The sequence below is a fragment of the Lissotriton vulgaris genome, chromosome 1_2 (assembly GCF_964263255.1).
Source record: "Lissotriton vulgaris chromosome 1_2, aLisVul1.2, whole genome shotgun sequence".
In the NCBI taxonomy this organism is placed as follows: Eukaryota; Metazoa; Chordata; class Amphibia; order Caudata; family Salamandridae; genus Lissotriton; species Lissotriton vulgaris.
Genome location: NC_141686.1, coordinates 46,908,561 through 46,929,300, shown reverse-complemented (window position 1 = coordinate 46,929,300; position 20,740 = coordinate 46,908,561). Strand labels below are relative to the sequence as shown.

The 20,740-nt window shown below is 43.0% G+C and overlaps 1 protein-coding gene across 1 annotated transcript in view; it reads right to left on the bottom strand.

Moving 5' to 3' along the window:
* Nucleotides 1–20,740, bottom strand: part of OVCH1 (ovochymase 1) — an 852,055-nt gene that overhangs the window by 16,041 nt on the left and 815,274 nt on the right. The window contains exon 33 of the mRNA XM_086952799.1: nt 32–162. Within this exon, the coding sequence (XP_086808925.1) occupies nt 32–162 (131 nt within the window). The remainder of the gene's footprint in view (nt 1–31; nt 163–20,740) is intronic.

The following is a 20,740-nucleotide window of genomic DNA, read 5'->3' as shown; positions in this document are numbered from 1 at the left end:
CTATTAAAATTTACAAACAGAAAATAGTTACTATGCATGATGATCCTGGTTTTCGAGTACATATGTTGATAGGACTAACATCTACATCCCAATATAAGATACACTCTTCATTAGAAATCAGTGTTACGGATGCTTGCTTCAAAACGGGTGAAAGTTCATTTTCTGGAATACAAAAAGATTGAGAGTAATGTAAAATTGTTATAAGACCTGTGGGCTTTAAATACATTGTAATATATTTTCTATAAAAAAACTATTAACAACTTTAAGGCACCCATACATCACCACAGTAAACACATCTAAAGTACAAAGAATACAAAACGCAATAATATCAATACAATAACACGTGCAAAAAAATATGGAACTAAAGCAATCAAAAACAGCCTCTCCAGCTTGCAAGAGGGTTGCGGCAAAGTCAGATACAAAGTTCAGTGCTCAGGACGGAACTGTTCCGTCATGAGCACTGGTGGGCGTGTGCTGAACTCGGAACGTTCCGTCATCGCACCTGCCCATGGGGGAAGCTCTGGCAGTCCACCCCTTGGGCCATCCATCTAACTCCCCAAACAAGGATGGCAGAGATAGAGTTTCTGCTGCCACCCTGAACACCTCTCAGCAATCCCATGACATCAGCATGAATGGCGCACGCCATCATGAAGAGCCACCGGACCCGCTGGAAGCCATTTTCTTCCAGCACATCCAAAGAAAAGGTAGATTTCCATGTGCACAGGGGCATCGGGGGGGAGAGGAAAGAGTCTTTTCCCTTCCACGATGTGTCTGCAGGGCATTTTGCTGCACAATCGATCATGAGGTCACGATAGTGCAGCAGGAAGGCTCCCACTAGCACCAGGAATTTTTTATTAGGAATTGAAAGCAATCTCTTGGGCAAGGGTCGCTTCCTATAAGGGGCATTTTGTGTCGGCTGTTTTCTGCCCCCTCCCTTTCCGGGAACAGATTAGGCTGATTTTGAGGCCCGGGGGAGGGGGAAGAAACCACCACTAGCCCCAGAGAATTTAAATCTTTATGCCTGGAGCAACCCCTTTGGAAAGGATTGCTCCCCCCACAATTTTTTTCTAGTACTTCTAGACGTTTTCTTCCCCCTCTGGGGCAGATCGGCCCTATGTTGAGGATCATTTGCCCCTGGGGGTGGGAGTGGGGGCAGACAACCCACTAGCACCGGGGATATGTATATTTTATCTCCTTTGCTAGCAGATTTGCCATTTGGGTAATGACATAGCATGTTGTAATGTTTTATTTCTTGTCATTAACATTCGTGATTGTAATATTTTATTTCTCCTTCTTATTCTAGTTCAAGGCTTTTGCTCTTTTGACCGATGTTCCAGGTTACAGTTTTGTCACTGGTAATTCTGCAGTGTGTGTAGTTGCATGTGTTTGGTAAGAAAATGCTTTTTGTACTATTTACTCTAAATAAGTTTCATTTCCCTGCATGAATGTTTTTTGTAAATAGTGTAATAATAGCAGTATGTTTAGCTTCTGTTTTATTGTGTGTGAAAATCTTTTCGCATTGGTGCATTTTGTCTTCTTGTGAGTAATTCTCTTTTCTTTCTTTCTAATGGGATATCGTTGGTTTTTGCTGTGTCGCTGCAGAGTAGGTGCTGGTAAGTCTAGCTGTCTCTGGCAAGTGGTTGGTATAGTTTTTGAGTATATAGATCTTTGTGATGAAGCCACAATTGTTTATGACTTATTTTGCACAGTGTTGGTTGTTGTTGACTTGTTTGTGAAGTATTTCTTAGTAAGGATTATTATGGCTAGCTGCAGGAGGACGGCTCAGCAGGTTGTTGGTATGCTTTTCGAGTTTTCCCCTGACCAGGATTATGAGACGGACTCTGCAGCTGCGGCAGAGGAGGGAGTGGAAGATTCTGGCAGTGAATTTTCTGTCCGAGAGGAATCATCTGATGATGAAGCCACGCTCAGTGCAGCGGAAGTGCCTGTTTTAGAGTAGGACACTGATGTGCCGATAGTGCCGCAAGATGTATCAGGATTGCAGCGGGGGTACAAGGCTTCCCATTGGAAGAGCTAACCTCTGGGCTGCCCAAAGACATGATGCAGTCAACGTTGCCTGCCTTTACTGGTGTCACTGGGTGTTGAGTGGATACTAAAAACATTTTGCCCATACATTTTTTCAGTTCTTTATGGAAGATGTATTTTTTGGAGGAGATTGTTGAGCAGACTAATTTGTATGCTGAACAGTGTTCGAGGCACAACCGTGCCAGACCAAGGCCTTCTCCTAAAGCAACACAATGGACTCCCACAAATCTGGGAGAGTTGAAGAAGTTCTTGGGTTTAACCTATAGGATAGGCTTGATAAGGAAGCCATCAATGTCTTCATATTGGTCTTGTAGTCCCTTGATGGTTAGGGCTATATTTCCAGCAATAATGAGTCATGATCAGTATTTGCTTCGGCTTCGAATGCTGCATTTTGTCGATAAAGGTTGAGTGTGGCCATGTGATCATCCAGATTATGACCTTCGTTTTAAGATTTGGTTTCTCCTTGATCACTTTGTAGATCAGTTTTCTGAGATCTATGCTCCAGAGAAAGAAATATCTGTGGATGAGTCTTTGGTCTTGTTTAACGGCTGCTTGTTTATTAGGCAGTATATTCCTAGCAAGAGGGTACACTGTGGAATTAAGATTTATATGCTGTGTGAGAGTAGGACTGGATATGTCTCTAATTTCAGGGTGTACACTGGTAGGGATTGCAGGATTGATCCCCCCCTCTCCTCCCCCCCCCCATGGTTATCCATCCACTTTTGGAGCGAGTGAGATAATCGTATGGGAGCTTGGCTTGGCAGAGGACTTTTTAACAAAGGCCACCATTTATATGTCGATAACTTCTACACTGGTGTGCAGTTGTTTAGGGAATTGGTCAAAGTGGATACTGTTGCTTGTGGCACAATCCGCTTGAACCATAAAGGTTTCCCAAAATAACTTGTTTGTCAAAAGCTTGAGTGGGGACAATGCAGTGCGCTCCGTAGTGAGGAACTTCTAGCTGTGAAGTGTGCAGACAGGAGAGATGCCTACATGCCGATTTCCATCCATAATGAAAGTACTTCTTCACCTGTAACTGTTTGGGGTGAGGTTGCTTTAGTGCGCAAACCTGTGTGTATTTTAGACTAGAATAGGCACATGGATGGTGTTGATAGAGTAGAGGAGAGGTTGTAACTTTACATTGCTCTTCGTAAGGCTTACATTTGGTATAAGGCAAGTTGGAGTGGTGAAGGCTGTGGCTAGAGTGAAAGATTGACACTTTGCTGATCACATTCCTCCCACACCAAAAAAAGCATTTCCCAGTAGGAGATGTAGAGTCTGTGGGTGAAGAGGTACGGGGAAGGAGACGTATGTACTGCCAGGGTGTCCTAAACCTGTGCTGTGAGTGCCTGCTTGTTTCAGAATGTACCACATGCAAAAGTGTTTTTGGCAGCATCCATGAGTTTTAAAGTGAACTGCCTGGTCTGTATGGTTTAATATTTTTTGTTCAGTTTCAAGGCTGGCATTGGTGCAATGTATTTAGTTACAGCTTTTGTGTTTGCAGTTTTGTATCTACTTACAATTTGCTTGTGTTTTCTTTTTTGAAAAAAAACGCCAAAATGTGAGGACTGTGTGCGTGGACTGGTGCTTAGCTGGCAGTGTGTGTGGACTGGTGCTTGGCTGGCAGCGTGCTTGTACTGGTGCTGGGCTGGCAGCATGCGTGGACTGGCGCTTGGCTGGCAGTGTGCATGGACTGGCCCTGGGCTGGTGGGGTGTGTGTGGACTGGCGCTTGGCTGGCAGTGTGCGTGGACTGGCGCTTGGCTGGCGGTGTGCGTGGACTGGCGCTTGGCTGGCGGTGTGTGGAACTGCGCTTGGCTGGCGGTGTATGAGTATTGATTTGCTGCTGGTCACTTTACACATTGGTGGGCAAACACCAGTCCACACAATCTGTCAGCCAGTGTGCTTGCTGTGTCAGGAATGTGGGTGTATGAAAGTGATGGGCCCTTGAATGGGTCGGTCTGTTGATGCAAGTGTTTTAATGTGCTGGGCCAGTAGCTGGCTGTATGAATGGTTTTGTGGGTGTCACACGTATGAAAGGTGTGTGAATGACCTGTAAAGAGGTGGGTGCCTTATTGCGGCGTTACAGCTCACGAGCTGTGAGTTACTGTTTCAGTTTTTTGTCTTTTCAATTATTAAGAGTGCATTTAATTTTTGTGAAATCTCTTGTTAAAAAAATTATATATTATGATCCATCATTCACCCTCGTATGTGTGTGTGTGTGTGTGTGTACTTGACGAATATATGGTTGTGCAGTAATAATTTTCTTTTCTGTCTTTCTCTGGCAGGGTGTACATTATATCTTTTTGCGAATGTTGCAACGTGTTGGTTCCGTGGCTGGCGGTGTGAATGGTTTTGTGTTTATCACGTACAAAAGGTGTGTGAATGGCCTGTAAAGCATTTTGGGCCTCGACGTGGATTTACAGCTCACAAGTTGTGAATTACTGGTTCAGTTTTTTGTCTGTTCAATTATTAACCGTGCATTTCATTTTTGTGAAATATCTTGCTAATAAAGTTTTATATATTGAAGCATCAACCTCTTGCCAAATCCAACCAGTATGTGTGTGCTTGAGGAATAGATGTCTGTGCCGTAATGATTATCTTTTCTGTCTTTCTCTGCCAATGTGCACATTCCCTCTAGGGAAAATCTAGCAACTTTAGATGTTTTCGTAAACAAACCACTCAGGGGAGTACACAGTGGTCTCTCTCACATGAATACTAACAAGTTTTCTTACCCACAATGTCCTGAAAACCTCAGAATGTGACTAAAATCACATTTTCCTTGCATTACTGTGTCATAACTTTCCAGTTTCAGAAAGAAACCAAAGAATTCTTACCACCCAGCAATAACTCAGGTCTCCTGACAAAAATGGTACCCATTTGTCGAGGTGGGCCTAGTGCCCGCGACAGGAAACAGCCAAAATGCAACGTGGACGCATAACATTTATCCAGTGAAAACTGACCATTTTTACGCAATGTTCCTAGCTGTGGATTTCGGACCCTAGCTAAGCCAGCATTTTGGCCCCATTCCCTGTTACGGGTACTTGGCCTACCCACACAAGTCAGGTACCATTTTTATCAAAAAACTTGGGGAATTGCTGGGTGGGTGGAAGTTTGTGGCTCCCTGCAGATTCCAGAACTTTTCATTACAGCAATATGTGGAAAATTTCATTTTTGGGGACAAAGTTTGAGGTTTGCAAGGGATTCTGGGTAACAGAACCTGGCGAGACCCACACAGAGCAACCCATCCTGGATTGCACAGGATGTCTAGTTTTAAAAAATGTGTGGGTTTGCTAGGTTTCTCTAGCGCCAGTTGAGCTACGGTCCAAAATCTACAGCTAGGCACATTGTGAAAAAATGGTCAGTTATCACTGGAAAAATGTGATGTGTCCACGTTGCGTTTTGACTCATTTCCAGTCACAGGCACAAAGCCTCCCCACAAAAGTGAGGTACCATTTATATTGGGAGACTTGGGGGAACACACAATAGTAGAACAGGTGTTACCAATTGACTTTCTATGCAATTTTCCCTTTCCAAATGTAAGACAGTGCTTAAAAAAGAAGTCCTTTTGAAAAATGCCCTCTAATTCACATGCGAATATATGGGTCCCCACAAATTCAGAGATGTGCAAATAACCACGGCTTCTAAACTCCATATGTTGTACCCATTTCGGAAATACATAGGTTTCCTTGATACCTATTTTTCACTCTTTATATTTTACCAAATGAATTGAGGTATACCCGGTACACAATGAAAAAACATTGCAAGGCGCTGCTCAGTTTTTGGCTCTGGGTACCTTGGGTTCTTGATGAACCTATAAGTCCTATATATCACCGTAGCCAGAAGGGTCCAGCAGAAATAACTGTATATTGCTTTTAAAAATCTGCCATACTTAGTATACGTTACAGTGGAAAACGTAGGTACAAATGGCTGTTTTTTTCAACTTAATTTCAATATATTTTATTTCAACTGTTACTTTCTATAGGAACAACTTACTTGAGGGATCTACACAAATGACCTCTTGCTGAATTCAGAATTTGTCTATAATTTAGAAATATTTAAGTTTCCAGGATCCATTATTGGTTTTACACCCATTTCTACCACTAACTGAAAAGAGGTAGAAAGCACAAAAATAAGAAAAATAGGCCATATCCCTGTAAAATGCCAAAACTGTGTAGAAAATGTTGGTTTTCTGACAGAAGCCTGCCTGTTCCTGAAAGCTGGGAAATTAGTGATTTTAACACTGCACACCCTTCGTTGATACCATTTGCAGGGAAAAAACCGACGCTTTCTTCTCTAGCACCTTTTTCACTTAAAAAAAAAAAAAGTAGCTGTATTTTGGCTAATTCCTTGGGCCCCTCCAGGGAAATCGACAGTCCACTGGATGTGTGGAAAAAAAAAGGACCCAAAATTGGCATGGATATCTTATGTGGACAAAATGTTACAGGAGCCGAAGCATAAACTACCCCAAATATCCAAGAAAGGTTTCGCACGGGGGGGGGAAGAAGGGGAGGCCTAGCAGTGAAGGCGTTAAACAAATCCTTATTGCTTCCTGAAAAGACTCAATCACTGATGACATCCAGTGAATGTGTGGTTTTCTGAAAATGTAATATGTTTTATATATGAACATCTCAAGGTCGATGGAAGAATAAATGGGAATATAAGTGTCTAAATGGATGATTTGTTTTTGTAAAATTGATTGTGTAACTGACTGATTAAGTGTATTTTAGTGAATACATGGGTTAGTGAGTAATATTTCAATATCTAAATATCTGAATACGTCTCTCACTTTGTGTATAAGTGGCTGCATGGGTTGGTGAGTAGCTGCATGAGTCTGTATGGGTTATTAGTTGGTTTTCTGACTATCAGTATGAATGTCTTAGTGTCTATATGGTTAGGTGGGGTATTAGTGCATAGATGCATGAATGAGTGACTCACTGTTTGTATGTGTTGAACACAGCATGTATGTGGGACTGTATGGGTGGATGAGTGTGTGTTAGTGAGTGAATGGCTCAATAGTGTCTTTATGAGTAACTACATATGTTTTACACTAGTATATGTGAGTATTGGTATATGTGAGAGAGATTGGAAGAGATCCTGTATAAATAAGTATGTGTTTCTATAAGTGATTGTTTAAGAGAGTAAGTATGTGTAAGTTTCTGTAGAAGTGTGGTGGTGTGTGTATAACTATATATACAAGTAAATGGATTTTTGATACATTGTTTGCATGTGTGGCTGAGTGTCGGTGTGTAACAGGATGTATAGGTGTACGAGTACATAGGATGAGTGAGTACATGTATGAGTGACTGTATAAAATTGTTGGTGAATGAGTCGATGTGTGTGTAGATCTTGGAATTACCGAATAAGTGTGTTGTAACTGGTATTGGTATCTCCATAGTTTTGAAAATGTTAGTTTCTATTTTTGAGTGTGTGTATCAAAGGTTATGTTAGGGTGAGAGGAGGCCTGCCACTGTATCACAAGGATCATGTCATCAATGATGTAATTTGAGATGTCATGAGTGATGTTACTGACCATGTCATGAGTGATGTAATATGGGACGTCATCAACAGTGCATTGCGGGCGCGCAAGTTATAGTTAACGGGGACATTTCTTTGGTTTTGTACGAGTGAAATGTGCAACTAACTAGAACGCCCTTGAAAGCTATGGTTTTTCCAGTGAATTTCTAAGGTTTTTTTAAAGTCTAATTTAACTATAACGTGCCTGAAACCTATGGTTTTTTCAGTGAGTTTCAAAGCTTTTTTAAATGCTAATTCCTAACTATAACGTGCCTGAAACCTATGGTTTTTTTAGTGAATTTCAAAGGTTTTTTTAAATGCTTGTTTCTAACTATGCCTACAGCGGCAGAACATGTGAAGGAAGAAAAAACGCACAGAAAGAAGCAAAACAAATGCAGAAAGAAGCAAAAGAAGTCCTCAAAGACAAAGAAAAGTGCAGGATAAAGCAGGACATGTGCAGAAAGAACCAACAGAGGAGCAGAAAGAGGCCTTGTTACAAAATCATCCTGTGCCCATAACTTTTTCAGACGGATTCTGGTGTTAACTGACTGACTAACCAGACCTAGAGCCAGTGGTATGCTAAAATACACTTAGAATACAGTGAAACTACTTATACACTAGGGAACACTATGCTTTCATCAAAAGGCGGAAGGCGCACTCATTGAAATCACAGAGACGTTTTATTTAGTCCAAACTATTTTCTTCTTTATTTTGGTAATTTTACCCGATAAAACAAACAGCCAATGCGTTTCGTTACTTTCCGTAACTTCGTTGGGGCATAATATTCAGATGTTGTAGTAAACCAACGAGCTGACGGTAATGACCACAAGATGGATGCGTGATGCAGAAACCGCAGCTTCTAAAAACGAATTTAATGGATACTCTTCCACATATATATAATGCGTCACACTCAGGAAGATACTACGTAGATATTCTTTATCACTGAAAAGTCTCGCAGTATAGTAACTCCAAGGAACAGTGTATTGAGGAGCCTCACCAGCGTTTATTTAAAGGAGACTTAATTCCCCAACTTAAAATGCGCCACAGGGCTTGTTTCAACACATCAGTCAGACCCCGTCCCCTCCCTTCACCACTGTGTAAACACGCCCTGTGGCCATTTTAATTTGGTAGATCAAGTCCCCTTGAATCTTGAGGGTCCCTAGGGTCCAACTAGCCCAATAGGTACCTCCAGTAAGCACCACAAAGCTGCGTTTCAGAGAGGTGGAAAGAGTGGCACGGCCTAGACCACCTCTGCAACGCAGCGCGGCGGCGCTTACTGGAAGCACCTGGTGGGCTAGTTGGCCCCCAGGGGCCCTCAGGATTGAAGGGGAATTTTTTCCCCAACTTAAAACATGTCACAGGGCGTGTTTGCACATGTCACCTCAGGCCCTGCCCCCTCCCTTCACTACTGTGCAAACGCGCCCGTGGCGCGCTTTAATTTGAGGGATTAAGTGTCCTTGAACCGTAACAGTCCCTGGGGTGCAACTAGGCCACCAGGTACCTCCATTATGTGCCACAGAGCTGCCTTGCAGAGAGGTGTAAAAAGGGTGTGGCCTCTGATCACCTGTCTGCAACGCAGCTCCCTGGCGCATACTGGAGGTTCCTGGTGGGTTAGTTGGCCCCCAGGGACCCACAGTATTCAAGGGGAATTAGTTCCCCCATCTGCAAACACACCAGGGGGCCCACCCAAGGCCATAATCGGCCCCGGGGACCCCATCCCCAGGGCATGGCCATTTTTTTTTCTCTCTTTTTTTGGAGGGGGGCTGCCTTGTTCCACTCAGGAACCCCATCCCCCGGGGCCGGCCTTTGTTTTTTAATTTTGAGATGGGGGCGCGTGGTCCCCCTCCCAGGCCACTAATAGCCTGGGGGACCCCATACCCCATCCCCCGGGGCTGGCCCTCTCCGTTGGGGACCCTGGGGGTCCCCAATACCCCCACGGTCCCGCCGGTTCCCCGCGTCCTGCGGAAGCCGGCATTGCTTTTCCACACGGGGAGCTGGTAAGATGCAGCTCCTCGTGTGGAAAAGCAATCTGCTTTGGTTTTTGAAAGAAAGAGCAGGTTTCCTGCTCTCTCTTCCAAAACCAAAGCAGAGTTTGCTATGGCAGGTGGGCACCCCGGGACACTGCAGGAGCTGGTCCTGGGGGGTGGCAGGACCCTGGGCCATAAGAGGGCTCGAGGAGGGGGGCCACGCGTTCCCCCTCTCAACATTAGCAAAGCCCCGGGGAGGTGGTGGTCCCCGGGGCTGGGGGGTCCGTAACGGACCCCCCAATTTGCATACTTAGAGCCCTGGAGAGGTGGTGGTCCCCGGGGCGTGTGGGGGGCTCAAGCCCCCCACACAGGTTAGATTTTTAAAAAAAACAAGCACCAGGGGAATTTCTATGGTTTTGTATGAATGAAATGTCCAACTAACTAGAATGCCCCAGAAACCTATGTGTTTTTCAGTGAATTTCTAAGGTTTTTTAAATGCTAATTTCTAACTATAACGTGCCTAAAACCTACGATTTTTTCAGTGAAATGCCCTGCTGCAATTCGAGCAGACCGCCAGCGCCGGATTTCCTTTGCTGCTTGAAACAGAGTCAGTTTTTGTGGGAGCAGAAAGGGAACAGCAACAAGGTTTCCTCCATCATGTGACCCACTTGGGTAAAAGATTTATTTTATTTGACAAATCTCAACGGCACCCACTGGGGTTAAATATTGAGGAACTACAGGGACCATGAGGCTTTGTGGCCACACCTACCGGGGGGACCAAGAAATATATCAGGTGATCCTCATTGCAGCCGTGACTTTTGTTGCCAGTGATCAAGGGGAGAGTGCTGCCTGAAACACGTTTGGCCATTTGATGTGCACAAGAGGACGACAGCGGTTTCTCTGTGCCAACCTACAAAATAAAGGATTTAATTCTCTCTTGTGTGTGGCATTTCTACAGGGGCAACCTTTGTGACTGGAGAGATTATATATATACATATATACATACATATATACATATATACATATATACATAAACATACATACACGAATACATACATACATACACGTATACATACATACACATATATACATACACATATACATACATACACATATACACACATACATACACATATACATACATATATATACACACACATATACATACATATATATACACATACATACATATACATATATACACACACATATACATACATACATACATATACATATATATACATATATATACATATACATATATATACATATACATATATATACATATATATACATATACATATATACATATACATATATATACACTTATACATATATATACACTTATACATATATATACACTTATACATATATATATACATACATACATATATACATACATATATATATATACATACATACATATATACATACATACATATACATACATACATATACATATATACATACATACACATACATATATATACACACATATACATATATACACACATATAGATATATACACACATACATACATACACACACACCTCTGATATTCCCCATTTAGGAGGAGTACACAACAACTCCCAGCCCATAGTTGTGTATTTTGTTAAGGCCAGATCCCATCTAAAGGGTGCCCAGCAGGCCTTTATGCAGGTCCCAGCCACTGGTCAGATCCTGTTCTCACACCCAAACCCTTACAGTTCACTGGACAAGCCTTTAGCTTAAATGTTCTGTCTGAAAGTGGTGGCCATCCTCAAAAGCCCCATTCCCAAGATTACACTATATACGGCCATCCACCATTTTCAGTATAGGTTCCTTCCCTCCCAAAATACCACTGGGCACAACCTTTGGCAGGCTGTATCCAATGACTTCTGAGTGCAAACTCAATGCTTAATGTGCGTTTTAAGACCATTATTTGTTCTGGGTATGGCCAGTGCATTCTGCGTTCAGCTCCTGGCTTTTGACCCAGTCCAGCTTAAAGTTCTATAATCTCCTTTGTAGCTTCACTGGTGCCAGAGAAGACATCCCAAATGACAGTTATTGTGAGATGTCATGAGCAGTGTTCAAGCAGGATATTGTTCGATTCCTCAGCACGTGTTGCATTTCAGTTTTTTTTATGGTTTACATCATCACCATAGCATCCCTTCGACTGAAGTATTTGTAGTGAAATTTAATTGATTCTTAGAACAAATCTTTTCTCTTTAATAACAGAAAGCACCGAGTATGCCTTGGCCCTGTATAACATGTCATTTTGCCATCTGTAGCAAAATCTGTACAGTACATGGCCTATAGCTACCTCTGCTACCCATTACTTACCTCTTCTAACCATTACTCACAACCTGCTGCACACGGTCATTTGCTATACACAGTAACTCTCAGGGTGAGGCGGAGCATCCAGCCATGCCCCGTGCACCTGAATTCATCATGCATGTGCGCTACACTGAAATTCGTGCACCAGCTGTATAGATTTGTTTTGTGAATGGATCAAGTGTTTTTACTTGGTCATAGGCTCTGGCGGTTAGAGCTTCTTCATGTTTTCATGTTGACCTTCTGGTATGCAACTGAGTTCCGATGGAAAACCCTGAGCGCCTGTACTTTTTGTAGCAAAGGTTCTCTATGGACAACCTCCTCCGCTCCTGCAGGTCGGTTTTCTAGAAGACTAAGAAGGATCCAACTATCTCTATACCTGTTGCTCTAAGAGCTCCATTGCTACACAGTGTCCAGTTCTACAATTCTGTCCTGCATCTCTTGCCTAAACATGGTATGCCATAGTGTCAAGTACTGCCACCCGGGCCATGTTCTGTGCAGTGAAGTTGGCCAGAGTTAGACCTAGGCTGAGCCACTGTTTATATCTCCTACTGGTGGAGTTTCTGTACATACCTGTACATGCCTATCAGGTGCTGAACTTGATTAGTCGTGGCATTTGACTGGAATGTCACCAAAAGGTTTTTTTTCTGTACTTTTAAACAATTTTTTTATACATAATATTTTAATTGGGCTTATACATATAGGAATTATCTCTGATCGTGCCCACTCGGAAAATGTTTTAGAAATAATTTTTGTACTAATCAATTTACTGTCTCATTTATGTCTGTTTTTAAATGTTTTTAGCATACTTTTTATGGTATTTTTTACCGAAAAAAAGTTTCTTGATGATGATGATTAGTCGGTGTGTCCTGCCACATCTCCGATGTCACAACACAGCCAGCATACAGCCTGAAAAATGCTCTGTTGGGTAGCTGACGGAAGTTCATGTTGCCTGCATCTATTGATGCATCATTGATAGCTGTGGAAGATCACCTTCCCTTAGGATTGCCTTGAAAGATACTTTTTGTTCCTGTGGAAGGTTTTCTAGAAACATTGAAGGCGTTCATCCAATGCCCACCATGTCTATCTAGAAAAAAGGTTTTCCTCTTGAACTAAACAGCTGGAAAATCCTCATTACAGCTGCTATAACGTGCTATTCAATAGTTAAACAGAAATATTAATCCTGCCTATACCATAAGAAAAAATAAAATACATTCATTAAAATATTAATAGCCAAGGTGCATAGTGCTTTTGTATGAGAGCTACAAATCATATTCTAGCAGCACCATCTTTAAAATTTGCTCTAAGGCCCCAAATGTATTGCAACAACTTTGAAACAGAAAAGACGATACAGCTTCTGGTTTCTGTCTTGCATGATGGCGATCTTGGATACCCAATAGGCAACAAGGTGGAATAATTGAACGGGCATTTTGCTTCGTTTATAATTCATAAAAAAACAGGTGCTCATTATTTTCAACCTGGCACTTTATAGGGCATAACTTGGTTAAGGGTTTATCTTTAGACCATGCTAAAGTAAAAGTACCTAGTGGGAAGATCCCCCTTGATAAACAATGCTCTAGTGTGCGGAAGAGCAATACATTCTTCGACTGGCAAATCACTTTACTGAAAACCTTGCCTGAAAGACTGCCCGTTGAAGCGGCGGTAAGCCAAGTACTTTATTCAATATTCCAATATCTTGATGCAACCATTTTAGATGCACTTGCTGGAACTGAGAAAGGGTGTAGCGCTTACTGACTCACCTAAGTCTGCTCATCCACGCCTACTAAATAACATAGCCAGGTGATCTTACAAGACAAGGAGCTACCGAATATATCACAAAGACATTCTCTATAGGGCTCCAAATCCTTGGTTTTCCATATAAGAATTCAATATAAAATTGGCTTTAAGTTGGTAATAATAGTGACTGATATTAAATACAAGTTGTCATAGAGGAGTCAACGGTGCACTTGTTGGCAGTTTCAGCAATGTTTTATTAAAAGTATTCTCTCCTTTGGCGTGGCTACGAAGCCACCGATGGCGGACGCGTAAGCCGAGCACTACGCGCCAGCCAGGCAATTTCTCCTGTTGCAGCGGTGCTCTGGCCCGGGCCCTGGGTTGCTCTTCTAGGGCCTCAGTGGACTGAGCGTCTGAGGCAACCCTGTGGAGCGTGCATGCCGTGTCCCGCAGCGAAAGAGAGACGGGCGATACTACAGAACAATGGCAGCCTGAAGCAGAGAGGCGGGCTGGGTCACGGCAGAGGGTGACTGTACTGCCAGACTGCGATGGAAACAGGGTGCGCCCGGTGGCCCGGCCAGCAATTGTAGACTCAGGGATTCTCACCGGGACAGCGGGGGCTAGTGTCGGTGTATGGTTGACATCCGGAATGGCGCAGAATCCTGCCGGCGAAACTGCAGTGGGGGTCTTATGTGGAGGACTGTGAGGCGCTCTTGTGAGACACTGTTCTGGCAACCTGGTACGTTGGAGGCTGTCTGGTTCTGGACTGCTGCAGGTTGCAAAAAACAGTTGATGGACAGAATGTAGAACAATGTCATACATTCACCCCAGTACAAGGATCTGCTGCAGGCCATGGAGAGGTCCTCCATGGACAATGCCCTGGTGAAGGAGGGGCCAACGGGATTGTGGCACCTGCGGATGGCGATGACCGCAAGTATCGGTGGATCTCACCGCGAAGGGTAACTGAGGCGTTTGATTGGGACTAGGCGACGTGGGGCACTTTGAGTCGCTCGCTCGTGTCTACGGATCCTCCAGCTGATTGAGTGGTTGTTATGTGTCGGAGATGGGGGGAACTAGAGCTGGGACCGCTAGGGCGAGAGCCCTTGCTTTGTAGTGTAGTTCCTATATTCCCAATAGGCTCTGCGCATTGGAATAATATATCCTATAGATGTGACGTAGGACTTATGTCGACTAGGTCTCTATCGAAATATATATTCAACTTAATTGTGAGTGCCAGCTAGCTCAGAGGTCACTAGAAACCGTCTCGAGTGCACAAGAAGGGATTTAGTTTCTGACAACCGCATAAACATGGCAACTTTGTTTCCCCAAGATAAAACTGATCTTCAGAGTCGTGGAAACAATAGATAGATATTTCACTCAGTCAATCGTGCATGCTTCGTTTCACCAGAAGTGCAGAGAAATAGAGAGACAGGCGTTTTCAATAAAAGGAATTATTGAACAGTCTTCTTTCTCAAGCATAAGAAATGAACTGCTACAATCGTAAAACTGCTAGCAAAATATAATGCATACAATAAAAAGAGTAGAATAAAATGCTGTAAGAGCATTGTATGGTTCCTAAACCATAGATAAATACATACATAAATAACAGAGGCTAAAAGTACTCAACTGGTGCTTCTAAAATACACCTACCCTGATGTAACTAACCTAAGCTTAGTACGAGGGAAGTAGTAAGTGAGGTGTAGCAGTTTTGTAATATTCTTTGCCAAGAATCTGTCCAAGATTTCTCTTAGGGTCTAATCAGCTCTGTACCTTGATTTGGAATGAAGAAGGTCAGGCTCAGGACTAGATTTCCCAACAATCCGCAAGGGTAGCTTGGAAACACTGGAGCTGGATTTCTCAGCAGGAGAAAAGACAGCGTCTCTCTCAGTGCATCTTCTGGAGAGTCGGCTGATGCGTCGGGCAAGTAGATAGTCGAACTGCTCCAAACCACTCTGTGTTTGCTATGGCAAGTGTTGGCATATTTATACCTTGAAGGTACCAAGTTTGACGTAAAGGTGGACATAATAACGTCATTAAAGAGTCTCAGTTCTTCAAAAACTCCAAGATTTCTTGGACAAGTCCGTTTTCGAGCAAGGGAAAGCTGCTGAAGCCAAGTTTTCCAAAAAATCGTAGTAGATTTTCGGAACTAGTGGAAGTAGCCCTGCCGTATTTGGACTGCATGAGCGGTCTATATAAGTATATGGTGATTTATATCTATATAAGGGCATGAATCAGGAAAATTACAATAGGGTCCTAAAATGTTATACAACACCCACTCCACGTTATCATGTTCATCTAAGTTCAAGCACTAAAACATAATCTAGAGCATGTGTTTACAATCCCACCCGAAAATACAAAAAATGCATTTGAAAATTGTACACATAAAACGAGCATTTGTACAGTACGCATTTTAAAAGAAATTATTTCATTGCAAGCATATGATATGATATTAGCAATGCTAACTGAATGAATCACGAGAATTACATTTAGGAAATGGCTCTTAGTTACAGAAGAAAAAGTCGAGACCATCACATAGCAGAATATACAAACTATTTCGGTTTTGATATGCGTATTAGGTCAATATTGTTCGTAGGAAGTATGCTAAGAATTCTTGTTCTCTAAACATAGTTCTACTTTAAGCAGATTGCTTTTGTGCCAAGATTCATTGTGTTATGGAAAAAAGTCAAATCAAAATCATAGAAAAATAGAGGCCCAAAGTTAGAAGTTTTTTGTTTTAAAAAAGTGAAGGTCGAATTTCAGATTACAAGGAACGCTGTATGCTAACTTCAAAAGTTACTCTCGGTGTCAGGAGAAAACATTAAGTCGTCCAGGCTGAGGCAAAGAAATAGTCTACCACAGTAGTTGAAAGTTCAACCACTTCATTAAGAAGGTCAATCGTGCACAGATGTGAAACATAGCCGTCAGCGTCAGTCGCATTAGCAATGTTCACAGCAGATGGTACCTGTGTGCCTGTCGGTCCGCGTATCTCACCTTCAGCTGGATTTGCCAGTGAGATCTCAATGAATGCGGTCATCAGGATTGGTAGACGTTGAGGGCAATACATGAACCGTTTCTTGACACAGTAATGCGTCAACATCCGTTGGCATTGCTGATGGAAGTGTTAGACAGATATCTAACACGCATTCCTATCCACAAAGCAGGCATCGTAGAACAGGTAAGATGCAATCTTGCCAGATGGGTCTGAATGACAGGAACCATGTGGTATTCAGATTTCTCAAACGAGCCAAGTCAAGGATCTGTGTCATTCTTTCACAATACGTCATTGCCAGAAGAGCATTCTCCATGGTAATTTGGGAATCGCTGGTGACTGGACTTGCCATAACGGAGCAGGAGGAATAAAAATAGGATCCCTGCGATGAGCCCCAAGACGTGAGGCAGACCACCGAACAGAGTGCACAAAGTTAGGAGAAATGCCCAAGACTGCTTCAAACAGTGCTAGCAGTCCCTAAAAAATCGTCTTAAATACATGTACAATACCGCTGGTATCAGACATGTTTAAGATACGACCTAACATTTCTGCGAAATGTATTGGGCAGTTTGTTGATAATAATGCATGTATCTCTGCAGAGGACCTTGCAACTTGCAGATCATACATCTTTGGACGAGGTCATTGGCACAGTTTTCTGTAAAAGAATGGCTTTCATTCTGCTTAAAGTATCAATTCGTATAGGAGATGTTCAGTGAAGGCCATAGTGGCGACGCCCCGTCTGTCTTAGTTTTCGGAAAAAATACTTGCATACAAGTGACCCTGGCTGACACACTAACGAGATAGACTATCCCTGGCTTCATTCCACAACAGATGTGATCATTCAGCATTATGTAGTTTCCATTGGAAAGCTGCCTAAAAATTGTATCTATCACTGCTGCCGGGGAACCCTGCAGGTGGTATGATAAGTTGTTTGAAGAAATTAATGCCTTGACATAGAAGAGTTCCGCTTAGTGCTTTGTTGCAATTTGTACCACTAAGAAACACAAAGCAACAGCAGGTCTGGGAGCACACCGCTCACCAATCCAGCAAGGTTCGCCCCTGGCATTCTGGGTGATGCAGTCTCTGGTAGTTCGCCTCGTAGAAATGTTGTCAAGTGTTTCGCCAAAGTTGGCGCAGAGGGTGCTGATCTCTAGACACCGGTGTTTCAGGTTCATTAACCTTTGTCAGTAGAGATTACAGACTAGTTTTAGGGGTTTGCTGAGTAGGTTGCCAAAATCGTATCAGGTCAGGTACCGCTCACTGGCGCGCAGGGCTTCAACCAAGAGCTCGTCAGCTCCATGACTCATGGGAGTCCATTTAAAGAAACAGCAGGTCTGGGAGCACATCGCTCACCTATCCAGCAAGGTTCGCCCCTGGCATTCTGGGTGATGCAGTCTCTGGTAGTTCGCCTCGTAGAAATGTTGTCAAGTGTTTCGCCAAAGTTGGCGCAGATGGTGCTGATCTCTAGACACCGGTGTTTCAGGTTCATTAACCTTCATCAGTAGAGATTACAGACTAGTTTTAGGGGTTGCTGAGTAGGTTGCCAAAATCGTATCAGGTCAGGTACCGCTCACTGGCGCGCAGGGCTTCAACCACGAGCTTGTCAGCTCCATGACTCACGGGAGTCCATTTAAAGAAACAGCAGGTCTTTGGAGTCATGGAGCTGACGAGCTCGTGGTTGAAGCCCTGCGCGCCAGTGAGCGGTACCTGACCTGATACGATTTTGGCAACCTATTCAGCAAACCCCCTAAAACTAGTCTGTAATCTCTACTGATTAAGGTTAATGAACCTGAAACACCGGTGTCTAGAGATCAGCACCATCTGCGCCAACTTTGGCGAAACACTCGACTACACTTCTACGAGGCAAACTACCAGAGACTGCATTACCCAGAATGCCAGGGGCGAACCTTGCTTGATAGGTGAGCGGTGTGCTCCCAGACCTGCTGTTTCTTCAAATGGACTCCCGTGAGTCATGGAGCTGACGAGCTCGTGGTTGAAGCCCTGCGCGCCAGTGAGCGGTACCTGACCTGATACGATTTTGGCAACCTATTCAGCAAACCCCTAAAACTAGTCTGTAATCTCTACTGACGAAGGTTAATGAACCTGAAACACCGGTGTCTAGAGATCAGCACCATTTGCGCCAACTTTGGCGAAACACTCGACTACACTTCTACGAGGCAAACTACCAGAGACTGCATTACCCAGAATGCCAGGGGTGAACCTTGCTTGATAGGTGAGCGGTGTGCTCCCAGACCTGCTGTTTCTTGAAATGAACTCCCGTGAGTCATGGAGCTGACGAGCTCGTGGTTGAAGCCCTGCGCGCCAGTGAGCGGTACCTGACCTGATACGATTTTGGCAACCTATTCAGCAAACCCCTAAAACTAGTCTGTAATCTCTACTGACGAAGGTTAATGAACCTGAAACACCGGTGTCTAGAGACCAGCACCATCTGCGCCAACTTTGGCGAAACACTCAACTACACTTCTACGAGGCAAACTACCAGAGACTGCATTACCCAGAATGCCAGGGGCGAACCTTGCTTGATAGGTGAGCAGTGTGCTCCCAGACCTGCTGTTTCTTGTACCACTAAGAAACACCTCCTTTCCCCCACTACAACATTTGTATGTGTATGGTAAATCCCAGGTCGACTTTATGTACTCTTTACCTAACATTTCATACAGGCCTGCTCGTATGTGTTTTAAGCAATATTGACACTGGAAAATCGTCACTGGTATTGTGATGGTGCCATACATTATCAATTCAACTGATGGCTTCTCAGAAACGGTTAATGGTAATCTTTCCAGTTTTTCTATGCTCAGCACCGTATAGTCAGCTCCCCTCTGTGCTAAAGAGATTTGTTTATCTGGAAGGTTAAATACAGAAAACGTGGTGTTGATTAGATGCCAAGGCACATAGCCAGAACAAAGGTTTTGTATCGTCCAGCCTAACAGCATTATAGAACGTAATTGAGACTGGCCATGTTGTAACATTAGCAAGTCCTGTTCCATTATGTCTATGGCAGAGGATACAATGCTGTCCAAAGAATACATTCTGGACGACAGAATTGTTAACCCATTGTCAACTAAAGAGAGTGCTTTCTCTAGATTAATACGATCAATTTCTCGTATTCGTTCAGCAGTTTCCATTTGCGTGACTTTCCATGCTTCTTTGTAAGCAGCGTATATATAGGCGTATATGAAACTTTTATGACGTGGTTTGTGAGGACCAAGTAAGATTTCTCGTAAGTCAACGCCATCTTTAAGTAAAGTTAAGTGTTTTATATCTGGGAGTGTGGATTTTTACAGCCATTCAAGGCACAGTTTTCCTACACTGTAAGTTATTATCCCTGGATGTTGTCTCTGGACATATCTTGGATCTGGCCGAGTTAATGAAAACCCTTGTTTCTTGTTCTGGAATCTATCTTGACAGTTATTCGCGTCTGTTGGCCAGATTAACCATTTATTCCAATCAGGAATTGTTCTGTTTTGTTGTAAAATATAATTTACGTCTACCCCCTCATCTGTAGTTCTATTACTATCAGGTGTGGGCTTAGGTCTGGACGGTTTGTTTAAATCTTTAATCTTAGCCAGCCAAGACAAGATGTCTGTTTAATAGTTTCATTTAAGAACAGTATTTGTTCTTGGATGATGCAGGCTCTGAACAAGGCTTCTAAACCTTGTACCTGCCAGTCTTTTGTGCCACAAACAGTTTTTGTCTCAATGTTGTTTTTCCAAAAGTCAAAGCCTAATGTGGACAACTGAGCATAAAAGGCCGCAGAGTAAATCTGTTTAGTATTTGTCAACATGCTTTTCATGCCTGTCTTATTAACATCTTTGAAGTAAAAGCTTTCTGGGTTTGTGACATTAAAACCTGTAAAATATGGACATTTTCTATAGAATGTTTTAGAACTACCTTTTGAAGGTGTTGGACAATGTTCCCATTGATTACAAGTTAAAACATTTCTAGGGTTTGCTGATTTATGCAGATGAGGACCAAAATGATTAATCATAATTTGATGAACCCCCTAAGTATTCATGTTTTGCAAATTCTGGGGACATTTCCAAGTCTGCCATCATGTTATTAACAGTCTCAAAGTCCCAAATCATCAGAAAATGTACTAGATGAAACAAATTCACTCAAGGAAGCCTTACATTGATTTGGAATCTTCAGCAGCTCGAC